Source organism: Mugil cephalus, chromosome 12 (genome assembly GCF_022458985.1).
Source record: "Mugil cephalus isolate CIBA_MC_2020 chromosome 12, CIBA_Mcephalus_1.1, whole genome shotgun sequence".
NCBI lineage: Eukaryota > Metazoa > Chordata > Actinopteri > Mugiliformes > Mugilidae > Mugil > Mugil cephalus.
In genome coordinates this window covers 9,073,396-9,100,335 of record NC_061781.1, presented here as the reverse complement: position 1 = coordinate 9,100,335, position 26,940 = coordinate 9,073,396, and the positions used below count along the sequence as shown (strand labels likewise).

The window sequence follows — 26,940 nt, the reverse complement described above, 5'->3', positions numbered from 1 at the left end:
AAAAAGTTTGTATTATTTGAACTGCTGAGACTTCCCTCTAAGTGAACAGTAAATGTAGTATTTACTAATGTGTCCAATGAGGGAAATGTGTCAAGTGTCATATCCTAGTTTCCCAATAGTTGTTTGTACTGTGTGTAGTGTTGTGATGGCCTAAACAACACAAACAGAAAATACTGCAAATGGATTTTAAGCACTGGGACATGTTTTTTTTGTTTTGTTTTGTTTTGTTTTGTTTATGTCTCTTGTTCTTTTTAGGCCTGTACAGTGACTAGATTTCATCCTCAAACTGCAGACTACTGACAGTGGCAGTTGTGTAGAATCAACAGATATAGAACGAGATTCTATTTATTGCAAGATACGTGCCACAAACCTCCAAATCACAGTAGTGACGGCAACATGTAACAAACCCTATAACAACAGAGAATTCTTCTACATGCCAAAGGTTTGCACCAAGCTGTGTCCACTTTCCAAATATCCTCAAATGCAGAAAACTGTCCTAGGGATCAATGTGTGACAGATGGGCAGACCCTGGGATGACCACAAAGCTTCCAAAATGATACTGCGGATAGCTAGCAAACAAGCCGATATGCTCTACAAAATGAAACGGATATATGCACAGATGGGCCAGCGGTGAAGTCATAAGCACTCAGTCAAAAACAATTAGCCGTTGAGTACTATTGCAGGCAGCCGCGCTGTACATTTACCATCAGCCGCTCACGGCAATTGTTGCCTGAGAGCCGAGGGCTTCCAGTATGGTCAACGAGAGACTCTGCACTAACCCGAAAGCTGTTCCACAGCTACGCCTTTCCAATTCAGCACGGTAACAAGTTTTGAATATCTCAATAGTTGATTGTGAAACGCAAGAGAGGCGTGTATTGCGTCAGGCAGAGGTTAAGTGTCGTCATAGCGGGATAGAAGCTCGGTACATGTGTGGATCTTAAATGTTTTGCTGATGAGTGGCTGGCTGAGAAGAAGTGCGCTCAGGAGGGAGGCACTGCACGCATGAGCCTCTGAAAACGAAAAATAAAAAGAGAAGTTCAGCTCTCGGGCCCCAGGAGGGTGAAAAGAATGTCAGCAGATAAGATGCCTCCTGTCTGGGTGTGCATGCTTTATGTGAAGTGTGTGCGCGCGTGCGCGAGCGAGACGCTAGGCGCGCTACAGTATTCAGCAAACTCGCGCCTCCTCGATGTTCTTGTCTTTTTGCACAGGTGAAAGCGTGTCATGTCTGACTGCTTTAAGAGAGCCCGGGCGTTGCGTGCGTGTGCGTGCGCGTGTGTACAGTGTGGTGTGTGTTTCGGCCAGCGTGCTCGCCCTCGGCGGGGCTGTTGGTGTGTTGGCGCGCCGCTAAAAGGGCAGCATGACCTCGTCCCCGCCGTGAGTAAATGTGCATGAAAGCGCCCTGGGGAGCATCTGAAGTGTGGATTGTTCAGGTCAGTGCCCACACTCTCCACCGCTGGATCTCCAAGGGATGAGCCGGCTCCTCGCAGACCGTGTCATTAATATATTTCAAGCGGTGGAAAACACAGCATCTGCTGTTTTGCACGGGGCTCTCTTGTGGCACGCTGTCTTTTGATGGCATTCATAAAGACTCGGAGCGCGGAGCAGGCAGAGAATAAAACCAATACAAAAATCACTTGCCGTGTGCTCTGTAGCCTGCAATGCAATGAACAGCTATTGAGTAGCAGGGCCTTGTTATGGCCAAGTTGTTTGCCCGTAGCCCTTGAGCTGCACAGAATTTCTCGCTCCCACTGAATGTGCACTTAGCCTTTATGTTTCACAACACCAGAAATAAACCGTGATCCGTCTCTAAGGGAAAGGCCCGCGGGATCCCGGTTTTCAGGTGGAGGAGCCAACCAGTCGAGATGCTTACGGGGCCTCGGCTTTGCTTTTCCTGAAAATTACAAATTTAAATTGCCTCGTCGTGGCTTTATGTGCTTTTCACGTTTTTTTTTTTTTTCTCTCATGCCATCTTGGCCGATCACATTTTGCTGCTATGTGGGGAAAATGAATTGACCATGGGAGGTTAGCGGATAGAATTTTAGTGTTGTCACAGAGCTGCAGACAGGTGTCTCTCTATAAAACTTTGTGCTAAAAATCACAGGTTGGCTATTGTTTCTCCGAAATAAACCTGGTATGACCAAGAAGTCTTTCAATTATTAATATCCATGGGGGCATGCCCAGCCAAATTGTTTTTTGTGGTTTGATGTGAGTAGCAGTAAGTGCTCTGGGCGATGCTGCAATCGATCTACAATCTCTTCACTCTGCTCTGTACTGGGGCAGCGCTGCTCAGATCAGGCTCCTGAACTGGTGCCTCGCGCCAATAGATGGTTGAGGGATGTAATTTGCAGAGTGGATGTCCAGGGGTGAGGCAGGTTCACCTGGGCAGAGGGAGAATGTGGGACCTTTCCGCACTGTGCCAGAGCTCCTGTAAAATGACTCGAAGAGGAAAAGCTGCCGCTGCTCGGGTGTCACGGTCATTTACCTGGAAGTGCGAAAGCTTAGAAGCGGCGTTTTCATCCTTCAAAGTTTTTATCTGCGAGAAAAATTTTCGGTGTCATCTGGGAGTTGGACGAGCTCAGCCGTCGATAGATGCTATAGATTAGAGCGTGCGATGTCTGAACAGCGAGGGTGTTTTCTTGGCAAAATAAATATCAGCTTCAAGGTAATCAGCGGTTTACGGCGGGGAAATAAAACAAAATACGGGGCTGTTGTCTGATTATGATGCATGATACATCCAGCCTATTTACACTGATCAGGCATAACATTATGACCACCTTCCAAATTTTGTTGAGGTCTCCCTTGTGCCTCCAAACAGTTGTAACTCGTCAGAGAATGGACGTGGACCCTTCTGAGGGTGTCCCGTGGTGTCTGGAAACAGGATGTTGTTAGTGGGGGCCTTTGGGTCCTGTGGGTTGAGGGGAGGGACCTGTGGTTCAAGCTTGTTCCAGTGCAATCCCACAGATACTGGATCTGTTTGGGATATCGTGAATGTTATTCCTAAAGCGTGTTTGTGTGTGTCTGTGTCAGGCTGCATCCTGCTGGGGATGGCTGCTGACATCAAGGAGTGTCACTGCTATGAGGTGAGGGTGTCTGGTCAGGGCCAAAAGTTTCCCAGCAGAACACTGACATGTCACAAGACGGTCGATGTTATTCACTTCTCCTGTCAGTGGTTTTAATGTTGTGGATGACCAGTGTGTCTCTCATAGATTGTTCAAAGTGCTAGTCTAGTGAAACATCTTTGAGAGTTTTGAGAACAACCATATTACTACCAGATTTTGTGTTGAACTGGTAACATCAAGCTGTTTTCCACCTTTTTTGTCTTATACGTAACTGGAAAAAGTGTACTTCTCTTAGTCTGGAGTGTAGCAAACAGTGACTTTGTTGACATGTTATAGTAATCCCCTCTGCGTTTTCCTTGATTGTGTTTACTCTCGGAGCTGCACTTGAAGGAAATTAATGAAAACAGGTACGGCTGCATCGCTTCTTATTCTGTTACAATGAAGAATATGCAGCAACTTCCCCTGACAGCGATGTGCAGCAGATTCAGTTGACCTGCCATCTCAGACCATGTGACATCCTGAAACAGTTTTAGGCTAACTGCCGCACCTCTCTCTCATCGCCTGCCAGCGGGAAGCTGAGAAGCTTCACGACTGACACACACTGGAGGCAGGATTTCACCTCACCTTAAAACTTCAGACTGCATATTTTGACAGATTTTTCTCCAGGCACAAATATTTCTGTCATCCATTTTCAGCACGAAGCAAGGTCATAATTTCATTAGGATCATTTCTACTTCACATCTAAATAAAAGCGTTCAAAACTATAGATCCTAATAACAGAACTGGTTGATATTTAGTCACACAATACAAAGAGAAATATGGTGTCAAGTAGCTGAGATCGTTTGGAAAGGAACCAACAGGGGGATTTCAGTATTTTTGCTTCATTTTATTGCCGCGGTCCCACCGTGGAGTCGGTTCAGCCCAGGGAGAGGACCTCATACTAGTAACAGAAACAGCAGCTGCAGTGGAAAGAAAGTGAGACTCGGTAATTGGAAAGACAGGTGCTGTTGTGAAAACTATGTGGCTATATACTTAACCTCAGTCAGTCACACTTTTCCACTTTTTTTTTGGAAATCTTCTCCTTTGCGGTGCCATTTCTGTCATTATCTCCACCTGGAAATGGGATGCAGTCTTGCGCTGTAATGCAGTGAGCAGCGTCTGCTGGCAGCGAGGAGCAACAGTTTTTTTTTTTAGTTGCAAATAGACGTGTTGGTGTGTCGCTCTAATGGTACAGCTCATGTGCTCCAGCGAAACCTGCTGTTACACATGGGAGTTACCGGCATTACCAAATTGAAAATAAGATCCTTCACGGGGATGACCTGATATGACTAGTTGTTATTGTCAGACACAGCACAAGTACTTACACTTGGGTACTCACCATTAATTAGTACCTAAAATTACCTGAGGTTGAGCACATCTACTATGCAGTTTTCTTTGTGTCAGCACAGTATTTTTTTTTTTACCTTTGCTGTAGCTCAGGTAGCCTTGAGTGTAGTAGTAGTAGTAGTAGTACTCTCTATTTCAGCAGATCGCTACGTCTTCCTGGAGTCTTTTTATTGACTGGTCGAGCTGCATCTGAAAGTCTTCTCGGCAGGACTGGCACTAGCAGCACTCATCAGAGCCAAAAGACCTTTGTGAACAGCTTTGTAACCAGCCTGCCACCACCTACATTTTTCTTTTTTTTTTTTTGTTGGGGTTCATTGTCAGTTGGCAGACTAGCTTAGACATGCATCACCGCCACATACTTGCCCAGCCAACACCGGTCACGTATAGTCAGACGCAGTTCTTATCAGTATATGAGTCTGCTAGCGCCCCATTTGTACACTCCTACTACCAGTGCTCAGATGAGGTGGATAACTAAGCCGCTGTTACTCTTTGGTCTATCACCCCATAAAGCCCACCCCCACAATTGTGTGGTTCCAGGAAACCAAATTTCCACCACAAAAATGTGTACGCACGGAAGCTGATCTGTCCTCCAGGCTAGAATATAAGTGTAGTACCTAACCATAAAATGATACTGGGTGCGGTTGGAGTGCCGTGTATCGGGTATTAGGACTTCCCAAATCTCAAAACTGTTCCCTCCTCTGGTTTCTACAAGATGTATATTATTTAGATGGGATATCAGTCAGCTACATACTGCACACTGTGGAGAGCACCTGGTGTGGAAACTGATCCTAATAAATAAACTTGTTCCTAACTTACAATATATCTAATTCACTGGTTTTTGATCTTTGATAAATGACAACTGCACCAAACTAACATTGTTAGTTGAGGCGGCCTGGCTTTTAGCAGGAGACGCAGTTAAGTAAGGACCTAAACGGCTGCTCGCAGAGATAATGTCCTCTAAAGATCGCACAGCATGTTATCTGAGTGGTAAAAATGAAACACCGGCCTCTCTGACAAGCTTTCCTGTGCCCTCCTTCTCTCCGCCTGCTCCCCGTCAGGTTTCAGACAGAGGAGGAGGGAAGTGTTGTGGGAGTCCGACAGCTCTTTGGGGACTTGCCCTCATCTGACGGAGTTCATCCCCTGCGAGGATCCTCTCTGTTACCTGTGGCAGGTGCAACAAGAGGGAAGATGCATCCCCACTAAAAGCTCCTGCGGCCCTGGAACTGCACTCCAGAATGTGACCTGCGTCAGCGCTAAAGGTAATTTGCCAAAAAAACACGAGTTCAAGTCAATTTAAACACTAATACTTACATATGTTAAAGTTTAGCATATGAGAAATATACTAACCTATGTTCATTAGAGAATATATATCCCATTATCCGTCCCCTTTACATTAAGATTTATACATATTGAACAAAAATGTATTGTAATGTGTCGATTAGCAAGATTTAGAGATACCGGTAGCCTGGCAAGCTAGTTCTTTTCCTGTGTTTCTTCTTTAATTGATCATTAACACAAACCTTGACGTGACAGTCGTGACTATTTGTCATAGATTTTGTTTCTTTAAAATGTTACTGACTTTAAACTTCTGCACTTAACCATAAATATGATTTGTTGCTATATAACCAGAGATACAACAAGCTCTAAACTCTGTTATTGTAAACGTAGCAGTGTTGTGGAGTTATCAACTGCATTGTGATGCATAAACCACCAGGTATAATGTGATCCATTGTGCTCAGCCATATCATTATGTCAGGTGATGGGAGCATCAGCGTTAACGGAGCATGCATTATTCATTAGGGACCATCGTGGAGTTTATGGGCATAGAAAACATTGGCCTGATTAAAAGTCAGACTTACAGCTTCCTACCAGGCTTTAATTGCTCATCTCCATAGATTATAAACCTAATTGCACCCCTTTTTCATCCCTGTTTTATTATTCTGTCACAATGGATCATGTGTGTGTTTATCAGAAAGGCAGTGGATGGTCCAAATACATTAGCCAACACGAGACTGTAATGAGTTTTGACAGGCCAGCAAAGAATGGGGGAGCTTTGGTGGGTTTGAGGAAAAAGGGTAATGAAATTATCTGCCGTGAATTTATTGTTAGTGAACGCTGACAAGTTTGACGATGGTGCTCCATTAATTACCTTATCGGATTCGAGCATGTTGGGTTGTTTTTACACACATCCGTGGCGGCGTCAGGGTCAACTGGTTAAGTTATGCAAACTTCTCCAGTGAGTAGTTTTTCTATTTTTTTCACACAGTAGACAAAAACATAGCACAAGCCTTAGTAAGCATACCACAATGATTTATATATTTGAAAGAGCTGAAGTGAAAAAAATATCACATTTAGAGTCATCCTGGTGTAGCTGGACTGAATTCCTATTATAATACAAGGCTGGTAAGACACCACTTCATTATCAGTTTCTTCAACAGTTAGTATCAATCATGGTCATTTTGCTGTGAACTAATTCAACTCTGTGGCGCTCACATGACATGCGCCACTATGTTGCTGTCACTCTTCTGTCCACCACCACATGAAGTCCCCCACCCAAACAATTTGACCGACCTGGCGGATCTTTGCTGGCACGTAATCAGTTCCAGATCCATCATCATAAACGTGTGGGCAGGGAACTTGTTCTGGTTCCAGGTTAGATCAGACTGGGAACAAAAGTCAGCTCTGGCAGTTTGTTTGCGTGGACTGGCCTCGTTTTTCCCTAAATGTGCACCACAATATCAGGCTATTTATATGAGCTAAGCTGTGGATATGAAGTTGGCAGCTGTGCCATGTTTTCAGAACCATGGACAGCGCCGCTTGCCTTGCAGCCCGGTCAGATGAGCTGTTCCAAGATACTGTAAGTGGGGTGACACTAACAGGTTTAAAAGACCCTCCCCCACTTTAGTGGTGACCTTGAAGCGCACAACGTTCGCAGGGCCATCTGGCTTTTTCCCAATTTTCAGATCGCCAATTGACGCCCGTATATATTTTTACATCCATGAGCTTAACTAAACTGTAGAGTATGAAAAAAAGATCTATTGTATAAAGCATTTCTTATATTTTAGAAATTATTATTTTTTTCCATAAAAGCGCTTATAAAATTGAACAATGACTGAGGAAATGTGCCTGGCAGAATGGTGAGCCTCTTGCCAAGTATTTGACAGTGATGATAGTCGAAATTCTCTTTATTCAAATAAAATGCACCATCTGTCTGCTCATTATACCTGACAAAACCCACACAGAGTAATACTGCAAAAACGAACTATTTTTTTAAATTAAATTAATGGTGGAAACAGATGGAAAAACACATAATTATATAGCCGGGATACGTTCTGCTGTTATTATTATTTTTTTCTCCAGGAACTCCGGTGACCTCCTTTGATCATGGTCAGGTTTCTCTCCAGAGGGCGTTCGCATTTAGCTGCCTCGCTGTTGTGCTTGACATATAAATTTAGTAGACCTTGGAGAAAGGAGCTGCTAATTGCCAGTATGTCTATGCATTCACATTCAACACATTCAAGCTTTCCTTTTCAGCCGTTACACAAGTGAGGATGATGGACACTGCGCGTGCTGCAAAGAAAGGCATGCGCCTCTCCTAGAAAAATAAAATTCACACTCACTGGACTAATTGAATTTAAGTTCCTAAATGTCAGGGTTTATTCAGGAACCTCCATTAGTTCTATCCCTAGAGGATCCTCGAAACACAAAATAATCCTCACGATGTTCTTACATAACTAGTTTCTGTTGAAACTAGATTTTAAAGCGACTTGATGCGTCCTCATCTTAGATCATATCTCCCTCTGAGTGAATGAGGAAAATGCAAAAAAAAAGTAAGTGAACTCAATGCCAATTCATTTTTCACAAACTCAACATTATATACACAGATCAGCCATAATATTAAAACAACCGACAGGAGAAGTAAGTAACATTGACCATCTAGATAGTATTATGTTCTGCTGTGAAACTCTGAAATAACTGTTTCGGAGGCACAAGGGAGACCTGCATTATCATAATGTTATGCCTGATCGGCGCGTGTAGCTTTTTACCCAAATTTCGGTTAATGAATGTCCTTTGCATCTTCTCAGCTGCAGATTTAATGTAGCAATACAGTTTTTTACAGTCACTTTTTAGAGTTTACTTCCACAGCTGTGTGGAAAGAGCAGCAGGAGTCTGGAGCTGTTGCAGAAAGAAAGCTTAGAGCGACTGGAGAATACCTGCGCACATACAGTGTGCCGCTGCCGCCTCGGTTTCAATCATCTGTGCCCTGACAGGCTGAGACAGGGATAGAGGATGGAGTGGACGGACAGGTGGGATTGACACATCAGCAGAGATGAAAGGGTTGTTTATGATAATCCGATATGCTGTCATAAATAGTAACCAGCTGTCACATTTGTGGATGCGCATACATACTTTGCTACAGTGGTGGCTCACATTGTAACCATACTTATACATTTGCTGGCCTGGCTGCCTTTGTGTACAAACTCAGTGCCGAATTTAAACAGTGTTTTTTTTCCCAGAGATATTTATAGATACTGTAGAAAGTCTATCATCTGGCCTTGCACACACCACAGATGCCTCTGTTTTATAAAAGACATTTGTAATCGGTAGAAACTCACCAAGTCACTCTGTCATTCCACGCCGATGCTCTCATCTAGTCTTAGTGTAATTTCAGGCAGAAGCTTTTTTTTTTTTTTTTTTTTCCCCGTCGTCGTTATAAAACATTTTTATAAGTCTCTTATATGGGTATTCAAATAAAGCACATCTATATTTAATGAGCCTGCCTTTACAGCAGGGACTTGTCTTGGCTTAAAATATTTTACAATGTGGTGAATTCTTACAGTTGTGTTATTTAAAGTTTTTAAATGTTTTCTAATTAAATTAAACACATGAAGAAAAAAAAAAGAAATAGATGCTTCATTGGCCTATGAAAAGGCCAATTAAGTTTCTTGGCTGGCAGTCAACTATTAAAGAGTCTTCTTACAATACATAATTCTTGGACCATTTTTTGTCTGGTTCAGTTTTTCCCAATATTGAGTCGAATGGAGCTAATAAAGCTTATTAAGATTTCCCGTGTGTACTCTCTCTTAATGTGGCAAATGATATATAGGAGATATCAGAAAAAAAGCTAACCTTAAGCTACAAAGATAATTATCAGTGATCTTAATGTATTTTTCCTTAATTAGAAAAAGAAAGTAAATGTTTGAACCGGCATCTGCCGTCTACCATCTATTCTGAACCTCGACGAAATTACAGGAGCCCCGAAGAGCTGCCATATTTGTTTCCATATTTCTCTATTTCCATTTTTCTCCCTGAACGAGTGAGCGTATTGTTTCCAATTTCCCAGCACAAAACAACTCCGCATTCCCAGCCCGAAGACGGATGAGGAGTTTTATGGGGAAAACCCACGGAGAGGTATAACACTTTGCCAGTAAACTTTATCTGAGATTTAAATGATTATATTTGGCTGCTCAAGCAATCAAAAACACCCTCTATCATATAAAGGCCAGGTTGAGTCGCTCGGCAAATACAGTATATGCGGTAATTCCCAAAACCACTCAGGTATGGATGAAATGGAATTGAGTGGCACGGGGGTGTTCAAGGACATTTTGAAGCTCAGTCAGAATGAGCCGGAGAATTACCTGTGGGGAAAAACACTGTTACTTTTATGAAGTAAGTTCATCAGTCAGATGCGTTGCACAGTCTGAACACACATCGACTTCTCTCCTGTTAATCCTTCTCCTCATCTGTCGTCTACCATCTGGTCCACTCTGGGTTGTATAGACAAGACACTCGCAATGCACAGAAGGCCTTAGTGGCTGCACGCGCTAATGTGTCCCCGTACACTCCTTTGGAAATTCAGTGTAATATAATAATGTACATCATAAGTTTTTACACATTAATTCCTGCATCAGCTCCTGTATAATTAGTGCACTGTATTTCCTAGAGTGTAATAATACACTTTTTTTTTAATTAAATGTAACATTAAGAATATAAGAGTCAGGGCCTTGTTAAGATTTCTATCTGCGTTAGCATATAACAGCTGGTTCAAACTATTAAAAACCTTTAAACTTTAGAGGTAAAACACAGGTCACTGTGTTGTTATTGTACAGATTGACTCCAAACAGATACACTGTGTAGGTTGGCAAATGTATGCAAACTCGCTAATAACATCAACAAACACTAATTGGAGTCAGGAGGAGCCAATCAATGAAACTAGATTAGAGGTGTGGGCTGGACCTGCTTTGACTTACAATAAGCGCGCGCAGGCCTTTTCAGCTGTTTGCAAGAATCATCTGCTGATGAAACGTGCCTCACAAAAAAGCAATCTCAGGAACAATAAAGAATCATTGTTTTTCACGAAGCTGGAAAGGACAACGGAGCAATCGCTCAAAGAAATTCATTAGTTCACTGACAACAGCTCCTCTATAAGGGCCCCGGTTGTTCTGCCGGCGGTGAGCGTCTCCAGTGAGTCCCGCGCCGCTTGGACAGTTGTCATCGGTGTTGAATCGGTGGCAGAGCGCGTTGCAGAGACGGATCCCTCTGGTTGGTTGTTCATTTAGATAACCAGCGCGCCAGAGCGGAACTGGAAGCAAACTGAATGGCCAAATTCACGGAGAGGGGCATAGAGAAGGCTCCGTTCCTTTTACATGTTTATTTCATCGTAACATGAAAATACGCAAATACTCTCACACAGAATAACTTTCAAGGTCCTCCTCCTCACCCACAATGCTCTCCGTCACCGGGCCCCTCCCTAACTCACAGATCTGCTTCAGCCCCACGCCCCCTCCTGCCCTCCTCCGCCTCACCCAAAACCAAGCACCAAACCTGGGGGGGATCAGAGCGCCAAGCCCCAAAGCTTTGGGACTCACCACCATTACCCATCACCCCATCAGACAATGACTCCAACGCATTTGAATCCCTCTTAAAAACTCATCTTTTTAATATTGCTTTCAGCATTTAACTGTTTCACCTTCATTATTGCTGCTTCCTACTCATTATTCTCGGCGTTTCATTCACCGTGTTCTTCTGTTTTTATTTTGTCTGTGAAGTGTCTTTGAGTTCCTGCTTCCGAGGGTATTTATCAATAGCAAGTGCCAACTTCACACTTGAGGACTTGGTATTTTGGACAAGTTGGACAACGTTTGTTCATTTGGTAATATGGAACACTAGTGTACTTGATGACTCCTGCAAAAGAGGCATCCGGGGAAACCTCAAAGTTTCCTCCTTGATCCTTGACGAATCGGACGGGGCGGGAACACATCCGAGGGTTCGGATTGTGCCTGGTCAGATGCTCTATGCTTTGATTTGGATCAGTACTTGGGCAGCGACTGCTGACGTTTTAATTGGACAAGAACACAAGTACAGGCAAGAACATACATTGAGGATCTCCCCTCGTCTCCAGGCTGGTGGCAGCTCTTCCAGTTTTTCGGCCTTTTGTGCAGCCTCAGCATGTATGCGCCTGCTGGCCAGTGGCACTGGAAATGTGAGGTGACGCCTTAGTTGGTCCTTTGTTGTCGGTAGTTCTTTTATGTGTTCCTTTTGCTGTTCTCTCCATGAGAGAAAATTACTAAGATGACTCCAAAGGCACAATGCAGAGTGCTCCGAGTGGTAAACATGGATCAGAGGACTTGGTTCATGAGCCTTTCGTGCACATATCACGATTCGTAATTGCACGGTGAAAAAAAGGAAGCAGCTGCAGTTTTGTCAGCGTGTGCCTGAAGTTTCCTGAAGAGCACCTCAACTCTCCACAAAAGCCACGGCGCTGTCAAAAAGTTTCGCGAACCGATGAAACAAGGGTTTGACCCTACGCTGAGCACCGAAGAAAGTCTGCCACAAAGAGAAGCCAGACTTTAACGCCGGGATAATGTGGAATGAGTCGTTCACATCAGACACCCTCAGCCTGTCTGTGAGGACCAGTCGTCTAAAATTCCCTCTTTATGCTGCGCAGGTCTGATCTGCACCAACCAGAAACATGGTTTTGATGTTTGAACGGTCGCCCTTCCACCGCCACTGTGAATGTTTAATGGCTGGATATAAACTGTACAGTCTTTTTCTGGCTGTCATTGCTTCTTCTCTTTCAATATTATTTATTTATTTATTTACTCAAATTTTTTTAGTGCATTATCACACATAAAACACTAAAAGAATCCAGTTACTACAGAATATCATTATTTCAGTCGTCGCTATCCAATTTTCCCCGTTTCCCTTGACATTGCTCCTCTTGTGTTCTTATCTTACGGGTCAGCTGCTCCACAACGTATATTTCACTCGCCGGCTTCAGCAATTCATCTTGGGTTGGGTTGTAGCCTGTATTCGTGATTGCTTTTATTACAAGCTGCTAACAAAATTTTCAACAGATATTTATCTTCTCTTAAGACAATATTTCCAATCACGCTGCCAAATACAGTCCTTGGGTATTTTATATCCCAGGATTTTTAGAATAATTAAATGAAGTCGGAGCCAGAAGTTGTCTCCAACATGGCGTGACATAAATTTGCTCCTAATTTTGAGGGTGCCAAAAAGACATATTAAGTTATTCCAACAGTACTCTCCAAATACGTGATGATGTTGTAGATTGCTGTGTTCACCCTTATACTCAACCATATATTGACTGGAATCATTTATTTATTTTTACTCCATATTTCTTGCCATAGCTCTAATTATTCCATTCTTCTCAAGATTTAAATTGGGCTTTACTTCCTTCTCGTAATTTCAAGTACGTCGAGTGGTCCTGTTTGCCGAATATAAAGTCTTATCTCCTGAACTCGAAATGTGTTTTTAATAAATAAAAACTATCTCCACGTTTGAGTGTAAAATAATCATGACAGTGTCAATGTAGCTGCATCAGTTAGCACTTTGGCTTACATACTGCATTCTGCAGTTATGTGTCGGGCTGTAAACTAACCGCGGAAAGCGATATGTTAGCTTAACCCACTTGTTTTTTGCCCGAGGCTTCCTGAAGCTGTTTTGACATCTCTCTCAGCTCCCTCTTCCTGCACAGTGACCGCTCACACCGCAGAAGTCAGTCCCATTTCTCAAACCAGCTACTGACCACGGGGGCAGGCTGACTCAATCACACTGGACGGGCCTGTGACTGACAGCTGGTGTCGGAGATTTAAACCCTTTCGCGAGTGCTTGCTGATTAACCTCCCCAAACCCGCAGACATTTCTGAACCCTGCAACAATAACCCAGCCCGGTGTGGTTTCCGTTCAGCGTGATTATCTCAGCTCAAGTGACTGGTCGGCAGGGTTCAGGTGACGGTGCACTCGGGAAAACAGCCGGGCCTGTGCGAACGCGATTATGAGTTTCCGCCATTACGTGTTTGACGGGCAGAAGCCCCAGAAATTAACTGACCCGGCTGCCTAGGCCCACTTTGATGTTCACAGTGATTTTGTCTGATTTACAGTGCTACTTTTTCCTCAAAAGCTCCCTACGCAGAGTAGGCGCGACTATTAACTTTTAAGCAGTGGCGAGAACTTTTTTTTTTTTTTAGTTATTTATTTTTTTGCTGCCAGAATCGTAACCATGAAGAAGATTAATTGGCGGGTGGGCGAGCAGAATAGAAATCATGTTGAAATTGCATGCAGAAGTCAGTGATATTATATCTGAGTAAGAGCCCCAGCCATAGATCCCTGTATTAATAATGCAAAAGGACCTCTAGGGCAGCCATCTATTTGCAGATCCCATACATGTGCATTCACGCACACGTAGGCAAGTTTTGACGTTAGGCAGCTTTCTGAGTCTTCTCTTACTTTGGTCTGCTAACGTTCGTCAGCCCTTCGTGATTTTCAAGAGGAACATCTATGGATTAATTACTAATTTTACTCAAAATCCACCTTTGGTAGCAATACACCAATTATGATTGACTGTTATGAGAAGCTAAAAAACACGTTGCAGTAAGCAATGAAAATTTTTTATATGTATGTATATATATATATAACTAATTAGACGGCACTGCTTGCTGCCATCACGTTTAAGTACATCGATACTTCAGCTTCCTAGTTTCACAACACTAAGAAGAAATCTGAGCTTGTGAAATATTAGATTCTTCTTCTGTGTTCAAATGCAGGGTTAGAGAGACGTCAGCTGATGCCAGTGCCAGGCAGTTTTACTGCGGCTGATGTTTGTTAGCGAACGCGCTGCACTAAATTGCAAACCGTGGCTTCGGCCTGGTCTTTATTACTACGGCCACTGCCCACTTTACACCCGTGATGAGCCGTTGCAATAATTTAAAAAGGTCAACAGACAGTTTCATAGGTCTCCCTTGGCAGAAACTAATGAATCAGGTCAGTCAGAACGGAGTATTTGTCCCGACCATTCGTGATTTAGTTTGTTGTTTGTGCAGTAGAGATGAAAAACAGTGGATTCATGGAAGTCTAGTCCATGTGAGGAATAATTGGTGGGAATGGAAAACTGGTGTTCTCCTGCAATTTCCTTTAGAAAAAAAAAAAAAAAGTCATATAGGTGTCCTTAACTTTAGATGAAATTTTATACTTTGCATTTTCTATCTAAAGTTTTCAGACATGGTCTCGCTGTATCTCATCGCCCATTTTCACATCACAGGTCTCAGAGTCCGTCCCGCTGTAACGGTGGCCTCGGTGAGGCGGGGTACAGTGCACACCCCGCTTCATCTCATGTTCGTGCTGCACGAAACATGCGCACTTGAAATAATTACAGCGGCGGGAGCCGCGGTGAACCGCGACAATGAATTCCCACACAGTTTAAAATCTTTCTGTCAGTTCAAAACAATTATGTAAAATATCACTGCAATTTCCATTCAAGTGCTCAAGCCCCCCGTCCCCCCCGAGTCTTATCTTAGGTGCATTTAGAGATATACGATTATGGAAAAAAATAATAATTCCTGGTCTCAAAGAGCTAGCTTTTAGTTTCAAGTGGAATTTCAGCGTGCTTTACAGCATTAACGCCGTCGCCACCCTCCCTCCCTAATCCCACGCCACGAGGCGAATGCTCGAGTATAGTTTCGTCCTCAGCTGGAGAACTCCATCCACGGCCACTTGCATCTGTACTAACGAAAGGAATGATGCTTCCCATACGCTGTCCTGTGAATCTCCACCATTAGTCCCAGCAGACTATTTTCCCCCGCTGTATACACAACGGTTGCTTTGATGACTGGATATCTGTGATGGTTTAACTGTGTAGGCGAACGTTTTTGAAGCTCCCCAGGGGAATCTCTCACATCTGTCTGATGAGGCGATACTTAGGTTTGCTCTCTCTAGGTCTGCTGCCTTCCTCTGTTTCAAGGGTATTTGCCTGGAGACGGGGGGGAAAAAAAAAAAAAAGACAAATTGATGACAATCCTGCCCGGGGGTTATTATTGTTAAACCATATTCCGTGATGTAGTGGCAGAGTTCAACAAAGTTAATGATACTGCTGAGTGTATATCCGAAAACAATGCTTCAGCTGCTGCTGGCATTGTTTTGACATCAGCATGGCATCCCTGTTCCTGAAATTGATCTCTCTCTCTCTCCCTCTCCATCCTTAGAAACCTCAGAGAAAACCAGAGCGAAATCTTGGCAGAGTCCAACAGAAATACAGAATTGAATTTATTTCTCCAAATTGCAGTCATCAACAAGTTTCATCCTTATTGTTATTTTTAATTACGCGTACAAAAAAAAAAAAAAAAAAAAACGAAAGCAGCGCAGTAAAGAGGAAAGGCTCCGTGTAGCTGGAAGTTAACTGGGAGCGATGCATATTCCATCATATAGCTGCAAGATGAAAGCTGGGGGACGGCTACGGAATACCAATGGGATCACCGTGCAATTTTCTTTAAACAAAATGAACGTCTATCTGTTAGATATATGTTTTTTTTCCGCTTGCACGGGATGCCCACTTAGGTGTAACTGTAAAATTGAAGAAAGTATCAGGAAAAATCAATACGGGGAAAAAAAAAAAAAAAAAGAATTGTATGTAGAATTCATTGATAACTGTCCGAAATAACTAAAAAGGAAATAAGAAAATAAAGATTTTCATGCTGCGATTTGCGACAATTAGTTTAACTGGCTGTTTATTTATTATTTACTCTGTTCTTAGACCGTTTAGTCTAATTATATCTGTAACAGGTGACATGCTCTCATTATCACATTCTGCTGCTTTGCACAACCACAGAAACTGCTTTTACGCTTCCTTGCAGTGTGATCAGAATGGAAACCGGTTTGTTGTTTGGTGTTATTTGGATCACGCCGATAGTAACAGTACAGAACGCTCTTCATAGTACTCAAAGGCGGTGTAAATAAACAAGAAAAGGGTCACAGAAAACAGTGCAGTAGAACCTCATAACCCAGAACATTAACTATGAAGCAGTACTGAACGGTGATATCTGAGTGGGGATCTCAACGTGGGTAGGCTGGTGAATGCCTGCTGCGTTTGGGGAGGGAGGATATAGGGGACTAGCTGTGGAGAATCCTCTGTTTACTCATGCTCAAGACTTGGTCTCGCGGTGTAGACAGGAATTAGGCGCCAGAGAGAGTGGAGGTTTACGGAAAGTGGTGCTGGAAGAGATTGGTGAGGCGGTAGAGGTTCTGGTTAGAGGCAGTGGCTGATGAGAACTTCAAAACGCGTCCATTGCGGGACAGGAAGTCAGGGAAGTTTCTGGGAAGACTGTGGTGATGTCATCAAGGGAGCGAGGAGTGGAGTTTAGAAGACACATTGCAAAGAAAACGTCTGTTGCGCCGGTCAAGTCTTGATGTGCTCTGGGTAAAGTTTCTGCAGCGGGAAAGGAGAGTGATGGAGCCGCGTTTGCTTTGACTGACGTGCCGCTCAAAGGTGGCTGTCAGAAGCGACTCAGGGGTTGCGGGCCGCGTCCACGGGGAGACTGAGTGAAATTATTGATGGCGCGGCAGAAGTTGTGTGGTTTTCAGCTGGGGGACGCGGGGGCCGATGCTGATCATGTTGGATTTATTACAGTTTTGTTTGAAGAAGTAAGCTGGCATTAATAATTTAAGCTGAATGATGCGGTTAGCCGGAGTGGAGTGAGTTGCAGTGCTGGTGGATCTGGCGGAGGAGCGGAGCTGGCTGTCATCAATGTAACATGGGGGCATGTGATGTTACCAAGAAGGCGCATGAATAAAAGAGGACGAGCCCTGCACCCCCCAGAGACACACATGCACAAAAAAAAAGCAATGGAGCAGGTGCACTCGTCTATGTGGGCGAAATGTTTTGCAAAATATGAGCTTGTGCTGTTGAGAATGTCTTAAACGATGCATTTCATGTGTGCACCAACCGCCCTTTTGTCTGCTTCAGTCTGATAAACCAATAGCGTGGTTTTACGACAATGTTTATACTTCCTATGGACTCGTGCAAACTTGTAATTTCATGCATTCCTCACATGAGCTGGGCCCGGGGTTTTTGGTTCCGTTTGCTCACGGCCGTGTTTCTATCTGACACGAGGGGTCTCTCGACTCAGCTCGAAACCTCAAGGCTCACGTCTACATTTCATTTTTCTTATCTCGTCCCCTTCAGGGGAGAACGTATCCACCGACCACTGTGCGGACGACCCGCCGCCCGCTGAAGAGTCCTGCGAGGTGCCCTGCTCTGCGGACTGCGTGGTCGGCTCCTGGTCCCCCTGGTCCGCCTGCTCACACAGCTGCGCCACCAAAACTGCCGAGGGCCGACAGAGCCGCACTCGCACCGTGTTGGCCATCCCGGGGAAAGGTAATCCAGTCCACACTTCTTGACGCGTTTAATGGTCCTGGCATGAATTTTACCTCAGGTTTTTTCTGTTGATTAAGTTTGATTTATGTCATATTGGGCGCTGGTGGAAATTTTACTACAGCTGTCACTTATGGAGTTATTTAATTGCATACACATGGTGGTACGATAATAAAACACACATCAGTGTTCACCAGCGCCAAATTTAGAAAAGAAAGGAAAGCATCACAGAAAGTAGGAAAACACGACCGCTCAGTTGCTTGAAAAACTTGGAAAGGTTTGTGTTTTTCTGTAATAGAGCGAGTACCACAACATACCATTACTAGGAATCAAAATGAAGAACTCCCGGACCAACTCTAAACCAGACTCAGCAAATAAGAACCAAAGATTGATTGAGGGGAAGGCTTTATCAGAGCGGTTTCAGGAGCACTGTGGGTTTATTTTGGCTTTTACTTCTCTAGATTCTTATTTAACCATTTTTCATCTCCAGTCATTTCATGTCTGAATTGACCATTCATTATCAGGGACCCCTCCTCCGGCTAGTATCTCTGCAGAACACCATTTGTTGCGTTTTGAAGTCAGACGGCGGAGTCTTGGCAGCCCACCGCCGCCCATTAATCCCTGTAACTAAATGCAAATCTGCAATAACAGCTGATGAAAGAATCTTGAGGCTTAAGCCAGGTTCCAAACTACATTGTTTATTACCATGTAGCTGGCTATCTGCTCGCTGGCAGAGGTGTAGCGAGTGTGCCTGTGCGAGATAGAGAGAGCGCGCGCGTGAGTGTGAGCGCTGTTTACATCCCTCCGTGTTTTAAGCGGCGTGTGACAGTCGACTATGGAAAAGCAGGGGGATGCAAAGCAGACGGGCTGATGTTTGGTTCTGCTACAGTGGCACAAACGTGTCCGTGCAGATCAGTCGATCATTGTTCAGTTTCATGCTCTTAACGGTTTCCGCCTGTAATCCCTCATCAACGACAACAACTGTTCTTCACTTCACCTCCGTTTAGACTGGACCACACTGATTAGTAAACACACAAGTACAAGTCCTCTGCACCGCTCTTAGAGCTGTGAGTTTGTGTGATGTTTGTGCACATGCGTTTATGTTCGCCTGTTTGCCCGTATATGCATTTGGACAATTAACTATAATGACAAATAAAGATAAGAACTGGCTCTTTGTTGGCCTTCTGATTGATCCGCTGAACTTTTTATTGACTTCTTATGCTGTGTTTGCCAGGTTACACAAACAATAACCATGCTGGGGTCCATTCCCATAGAAAAACATTGATACCTATATATATATATATATACACACCATTCTTACCAGTCTTTTGGGCAGATTTCAGTTTGTATGTTATTTCCTCTGCTGTACCCACACTTGTTGACTGTGTGTTTTTCATCTTTTTGAGCAATCACAATAACACGTTTCATCCTTAAAAATACATGCGGCCTGGCAGACGGTTGTGTTCTCATATTTACCTGCTGTCTTGCGCTGCCACTGAGGCTGTGTATAGAGTTATAACGTACGTGTCTAAATAATGAATAAATGCACTGGGACACAAGGGGGCAGGAACTAGAATAGCTGTGTTATTATTGCACAGAGAATCCTGTCACAGTGACCTTCCTGAAACCAAAAAAAACTGTCAAACTCTGTAAGCCTGTACTTTAGGTTTTAATTTTTTTGTTCAAATCACATGTACTCTGCGTAATGCCACTGCTGTGTTTGACTGACACTAGTTTTTCAGAATCAGAATCAGCTTTATTGGCCAAGTGTGTGTGTGCACATACAAGGAATTTGAGTCCGGTCACTTTGCTCAGTGGTACAAGAAAAGCACTTAAATAAGCATAAAAATAAAAGCGTAAGAAAATAGAAAAACTGTGCAACATAAGTAAGACTTTCAGAATAAAATAATCATAGAAGTGGATATGCACAATTGACTTGAACTGTGGTAAATACATTTAATGAGAGTTATTGTGAGTTTATCAGAGCGACAGCCTGGGGGGAAGAAACTGTTTTTGTTCTGAGGGGAAGGAGTCTGAACAGATGGTGTCCGGGGTGTGAGGGGTCAGTGGAGATTTTACCAGCTCGCTTCTTGATGGCTTGATGGATTTTCACTCGTTTACATGAGCGTGTCAAAAATTCTCAAATGTTGTACACTCCTCTTTGACACTTTCACGCACTCTCCTATGTGTCGGTGCGCAGGAGGGAAGGCATGTCCGGCACCTCCAGCCCTGGAGGAGTGGAGAGTGTGCAACGATCACCCCTGCATGATATTCTACTGGGAGGCCTCGGCGTGGGGTCCCTGTATCGAGGACACGTCCTTAGATCTTAATGGGAGCGCCCTCTGGAACGAGTCGTCCAGCTGCGCCGCCGGAGTCCAGATCCGCAAAGTCAGCTGCATGAAGACAAATGCTGGTCCTGTCATAAATAAGAGGTGAGTTCTTTCCACCCGTTTTGATTGTGTATCTCTGCGTGCATTGTTTATTGCAATTTTTGCGTTACTCCAAATCAATTTGATACTCGTTTATACCTTCCGTACTGGCAGGCGCACGCGTCTGTGAACTTTTCAAAGAGTGAGCCGTTTCCCTCTTCCTGTTTATCTGTGGCTGCCATCGAGCCGGTTATGCCTACTTGCCGGCTGCATCACTCTTACAGATTTAAACTCTACAAAGCTCCGCCGGGCTTTTTTCTCTCGTGAAATCTAAATCTCTATATGTTTTGTCGCTTTAGTAACTCAGCTTCCGTGCTAAGCGGCTGCGAGTTTTCAACACGACACTCTACCGGCTCCAAACGCAGACGGCAGCAAACTGCGATTATTTTGTGAGAAATTGCATTTTTAATCAGCATTTTTTCTTCCTCCTCCTCCTCCGTATCAGTTCCGCTTTGCCGTCGTTCAGATACCAGAAAACGTGCCCTCGGAGACGCGAGCGGTGAATTACGGCCGAGGAGCTTTACAGACTCGAAGGAACGATGTGATGGTGTTTCTCTTAAAGAAAAATCATTTAAGAACGCACCCCCCCTCTCCTAAAAGCTTCTTACTTTAAGCTACTGTATGCTTTTATTTACTGGCAGATGACCCAAAGGGTTCGCTGCACTGTGAAATTAAATCCCCAGAGTTTTTCTCGCGATGAGCGGTTTTTTATGCTTTTTTGTCTGTAAATTTAGCGTTTCGGGTTTTCTCCCCGCAAACTAGGCTTCATTTAGCTTATGCTCCACCATTATCTACTCCTCTTTCAGCTATATAATACCAAACACTGCTAAAGGCCCTGGTGCTGTCACTGTAATGATGTTATAGCCCACACCAGGAAGACAGATTTATAAATAATTCACAAAGTTTGCCCTTCTTTAGCTCAATATATTATTGACAGGGCCATAAAATGGATTATGGAGAGGCCCCTTTTTCTCATGCTCGTCCCATCTCCCACCGCAGAGGCCTTAATGAAAACTGTCATTTCTGCTCCACCAACAGATCTCGTCTGCACTGTACGCTGCGAATTCAATCACCTCTTTGCCATTCATATGACTGCCGAGGGTTCATTTAATGGAACAGCTTTCAACACAAAGGTCCGCATGTTGCTGTTCATCATAAATGATTTTGGATGTCAGTAACAAGTGATTTAGTGAGTGTTTATCCCCCAAACATGAGTCTTCCTCCCGTCCTTCCAAACTGCGCGGCTCAAGACTAACGAGCATTTAATTTGGCAGCGCAGATAACCTCGCACATCTCCTATCAGAATATTAGTGAGACGCTATGATAATAATAATATTTTCCTCGATTGAAAAAGGGCCAAATCAAAGCAGATCCTATCGCTTATATTGCTTTAACCTTGTTTTATCTCCAGCTCTCGCTGAGATGCAGAAATGACCTTGTTATTGCATCTGACGAGTAGATCCCTGTGAACACAATTGATGTTGTGCTGGTTGAGAAGGGTCACTCGAGTCAGCGAACATCTAAGCATATCAGCCGTACAGTAATCTCATCAGCGCGCTGTGGCTCAACAAAAGGTTAGTGGGGTATTCTGAGTATCAATACAGAGCCCTCAGGAAAACTATAGATGGATTTTCAATTGGATTTCTGCTCCCTCCTCCCCGTCACACATTGAGGATGAAATATTTATCAAGCAACTTAAGCTCTGGTAAAAAAACAAAAACAAAAACAAAATCTCAAACACTGGTTAAAAATAAATAAATCAATCGTACTTATGAAGCTAAATACTGTTCTTAATCTGTTGCCTGTTCTCTGGGTTCTTGGTCCATTGATCTTTTTGTAATTGGGGCTCAAAATGTTTCGTTGTAATATTTATTTTGATATCGCCTGCCTGTGTTTGATTGTGTAATTGTCTATTGTGTGATTTGTAGTTGTGGGGTTTGTGTTGTGTAAGTACCTGCCTTGGGACTGAAATTTAGCATTTTCGATGTTGATTAATGTGTTTTGTCCCAGTTGAGAAAAAAAAATAGTAAAACTTCTGTAAAGGGCTTCACCACATAATCCTTTTGCATAAAGATAAGTGTACAACAATAACACTTGTTACACGGAAAAAGCAATAGATTCAAATAAACATATGCACCTTGATGCATTTAATATGAAAAAATTAAGCATTTATCTGACTTTATGAAAGGGAGCAATTGGCCGTTTGACTGCATTTGTAAAGAGAAACGGAAAAATGTGTCAGAGACCTTGAATGTGTATGTCACAGCTCGGCTTTGACTGTTAGTCTGATTTCCCCGTTCTGTACGAACCACACAATATTCCCCCAGCTGCTCTTTTGCGTCGCCCTCTGGCATACATCCCCGCAAAGACGGGCGAGAGAAAGATCAGGCATAAAGCAGGGGGAAGGATGGGTTTTTATGTATCTCGCCTCCTTATGCTTTGGCATACTTTGATCTCATTCCTGCGCACGCTGGCTTTCTGCAGTCAGTAGGATGCGGCTCCATGCTGGGTCTCCAGTGAGACCTGGATCTGGTTGTCGGGCAAAGGAAGTCACTCGTTTCGGGAATGAAATTTAGAAGTCTGTGTGTGCCTGCGTGTTTGTGTGTTGAGGAGGGGCTGTTGGCTGCTGGTTGATGAAGACATCAAAGCGTACGTCTTATTTGATTTTACATAGCCGCGTTAATCCGCACCGCTTCAAGGTTGCGCGGCGCGCGAAACACAACGCAGCCAAGGGGTTGTTACTGATACATTACACGAGATACGCGCGCGCCTAAATGGAGAAGAAATTCATGGTCGTGCGCTATTTTGAGAGTGCGTACATTTCTAAAAGTCGGTGAGATTCCCTTTAAAACCTGGTAATGGTGTCTTCGGCTTCACAGGAGAGAACGCCGCGCACGTCCTCACTTTTTTCATCTTTAATTAGCAGCCAGGTTTTGATTGATTTTCCTCCTAACACCCTCTCTCACTCTCCTCCGTGGCAATAAAAGACCACTGCGGCTGCTCCGTGCATGCACATAGGAAGATAAATGCACACACCTGGATGTTGTTGTTTCCCCTGCGGCTCCCAGGTGATGAGAACCGAGATTGTGTGCTAGAAATCACAAAAAAAAAAAAAGATTGAGGGGAAGTTTTCAGTGATTTGTCAGGATGAGCAACACCCTTCACATGTGTGATTTGCTGAATTGTGAAAAAAAAGATATTGATTGCTGCAGCTTAACGATAACTAGGATTCAAAACTGAAAAAGGGATAATGTAAGAATTATTTTTTTATTTATTTTTTTTTTTTCAGGGCAACGTTTGTACCAAAGGGAAGACGCTGAATCTGTGACAATACAGTAAATTTCTTTATCTGCCCACCTTTTCAATGAGCGGGCAGGCAGGTGCACATGTTATCAATCATGTCTTTCTGTTGGGAAATGTGCGATGTCAAGGACACGGCAGTTGTTTCACTGTCCTCTTACCAGTGAGACACAGGACGTTTATCATTCATCGCCTTGGGGGATGAAGGGAATTTCACTGTGTTTATCTGTGTGTTTAGGTGTTCAGATTCTTCTCGTCCAGAAAGCGTCCGACCCTGTTTGCTTCCCTGCAAGAAGGACTGCATTGTGACACCCTTCAGTGAGTGGACAGCCTGTCCATCAACCTGCCTTCCAGGTAGCTCATTGCATCCTAATTTAGAAATGCTTGTCTAACAGCTTGACAACCTTTTGTATATTTTCCAGATATTCTGCAAAAGGTACTTTTAAAAGGGCACTCTGTAAAGATGCGTGATACCACTTGGTTGCTTGCATTTTTTGATGCCATTGTCCTTTGATGGACATACATTTTATTGTTAACTGATTAGAACAATCCTTTCTATGGACGTGTCCACTAGTGAGCAGTTTAGGAACTCACATTCAGACTCAAAACATGCTTTTGCCCAATAAAAGACTATAGCATCTTGCTACATGCTATTGGCCAGTGGCGCTGTATATAAATAAAGTAGTAAAATAAGAAATCTTTTTGGCAGGAGAAGTTAAATATCCTCTAATCAAAAGGTAAATAACATTGACCAATCACCCCTGTGATTCTGCTTGCAATGGTTTGGGAATTGTTGAGCTTCCAGCTGCTGAAGACCACAGTATCAGGTCAAATGGGATCTGCAGTGTCCACCTCATGAATGCTGAGTGTAACTGCTTCATTCAGTACCACAAAGCAGTAGCCTAATATCTATATTTGTACATTTGTAAACAATGTTGTTATAATTTACATGCTTACACGTGTTCTAATGTTCAAAAAGTTAAGATTTAATGGTATAAAATACCTGTTACTTTCGCCTCCTATGTGTTTTTCTTGTATTTCTTATACATAAACTTCTTGGACTTAGTTTTACCACATCAGGGCAAGTTACCATATATGGTCCCTTTGTTGACTTTGGTTTTCTACACAAAAATGAAACAGTAAAAGAAGTCTTGATATGTCCATTTCATTGATTTTCCCATCTGAACTGAAATTCAAATGAACCAATTGGACCAACCCTTCAGCTCTTACAATGAGGGGATGGGGGCCCAAATTGATTATTTTTTTTCATGGGGCCAAAAATTCCTGGCACCGCCCCTGCTACTGGCACACTAGCATGTACTCTTTTGGTAGACATTATTTTGCTACACGTGAATGTCTTCCAGGTGCTAGTAAGTTACGGTGGAATGTTTAAAATAACCAACTATTACGTCTGACTGCCAGCGTATTTGCAACATTGAGCCAAAACACTGCCATTCGCGGCCAGTTTGTAGATGCATTACTGCCAACTATTGCAACCGCCCGGCTGCACAGGTAATGACACATGAAAGTTTTGTTGCCGTAAAGCAGTGTTGGGACCAATATTTGCAGCTCTGTTTTACAGGTTTTGCGCAAGTGTACGAGTGCACTTATTGAGGCGATATCAGGATATTGTTGCCCATAAAGTTGGAATGATTTTGTTTTCATACACAGTTTTGTTCGGGAGAGATTGGTCAATAAAGTTTTGCGACAATATACAGTTTATCTATCAAGAATGAATCACATTGTCAAATACAGGAACAAGAATGTGCACATTACAGATTCAAAAATGTACTGTAGGCCTTTGTCTCACAACAGTCGTATTATACAGAACTTCGAAAAAGTTACAGTTCCTCTTTATTTCTTCTAAGAAACATGAATTTAGATGAACTTCCTTCTAACCACTTGTATGTACAGTAAACTACTTTGTCAGTTAGTCAGTGACAAAACAACTAATAATGTGTTTTCAAACCATTTGAGAAAAGGTTTCAGTTTGGTAATAGTGTGAGGTACAGTTAGCTTCAGTGCCACTGAAGAAAATACGAGTTCCCATTTGAAATTTGTCCTCCCACATTGCATTCAGTGTAGTCAATGATTACCTTTAATTTAATTGCAAATGATAGTGTTAACTGTCCATTACGTTGAGCTGACACATCAAGGGGAAAATGAATCTTTAACGACTTTCGATATGTGCGCTGTCGTGTTTTGGAAATCAGAAAGAGTGTGATTGTTTTCAGAAGAACTGAGCAGGGCTCTCATCTCTGTAAATATGCTGTAGTCCAGTGGGTCTGCTGATGATGTAATCACTTTCTTAATTGCACCATTTTCAATGTTTAGTAATTAGTGTTGTGTAATGAGCCTTGGATCATGAGCCAAATGAAGCCATTATAGCGTGGTGTGTCCGAAAGCAGACTGCGGTGAAGTGGAGGACATCGCAGCCGCAAGGGCACGCTAATCAAGATCAGATCAATTTCGAGACCACTTGTTTTATGGCCGTCTCTTTGACGTATGAGGCTGCGCTGGTGATATCGAGCCTTCGTTTACCCGCTCTCCCAGACATATGTCGGCAGTTTGTCTCCGTATCGTTTCACGTTCTCTTCCTCCTTGAAATTGTTCACTTAAATCCACCTCTGCAAATAATCTGCCAGCGAGCGCAGCCATTTTGTGAAGATTGTGTTTCACGTTCGACAGAGAATGCGACCGCCGCCACGCAGTCTCGGTACAGGACCATCATTCAGAAGTCTGCTAATGGAGGTCAAGAATGTCCTGACACGCTGTACGAAGAGAGGGAGTGTGAATCGGCCCGAGTGTGTCCAGTGTATAGGTGAGCACTATTTATAAGCAGCAGCTTTAGTTTCTTATCCAAGTCAACTTAAACTCTCTGCTGTGCAGCGGCACGAGGTGAAAGTGTAAGTGTGGCCTATTTTTGAATGCCCAGAGTCACAAGGGTGTGATGTACTTGATATGTGTAACTGAGCCGAGAGTTTGGAAGATCCAGGTAACTTTTTACAAACATTTAGCAGTACAAGGTTAAAGTAGCCCTGCAGGTAAAGTTCTGCCATACTACAATGCAGTGTTTCTAATGCACGGCTGCATATTG

At 43.3% G+C, this 26,940-nt stretch overlaps 1 protein-coding gene across 3 annotated transcripts in view; it reads left to right on the top strand.

Annotated features, from left to right (window-relative positions):
• The window catches only part of thsd7ba (thrombospondin, type I, domain containing 7Ba), a 164,407-nt gene that overhangs the window by 76,749 nt on the left and 60,718 nt on the right, over positions 1-26,940 (top strand). For all 3 annotated transcript variants that reach the window (XM_047601770.1, XM_047601769.1, XM_047601771.1), the window contains exons 8-12: positions 5,504-5,704; positions 17,926-18,117; positions 20,315-20,546; positions 24,082-24,197; positions 26,532-26,664. In XM_047601770.1, coding sequence (XP_047457726.1) covers positions 5,504-5,704; positions 17,926-18,117; positions 20,315-20,546; positions 24,082-24,197; positions 26,532-26,664 — 874 coding nt within the window. The remainder of the gene's footprint in view (positions 1-5,503; positions 5,705-17,925; positions 18,118-20,314; positions 20,547-24,081; positions 24,198-26,531; positions 26,665-26,940) is intronic.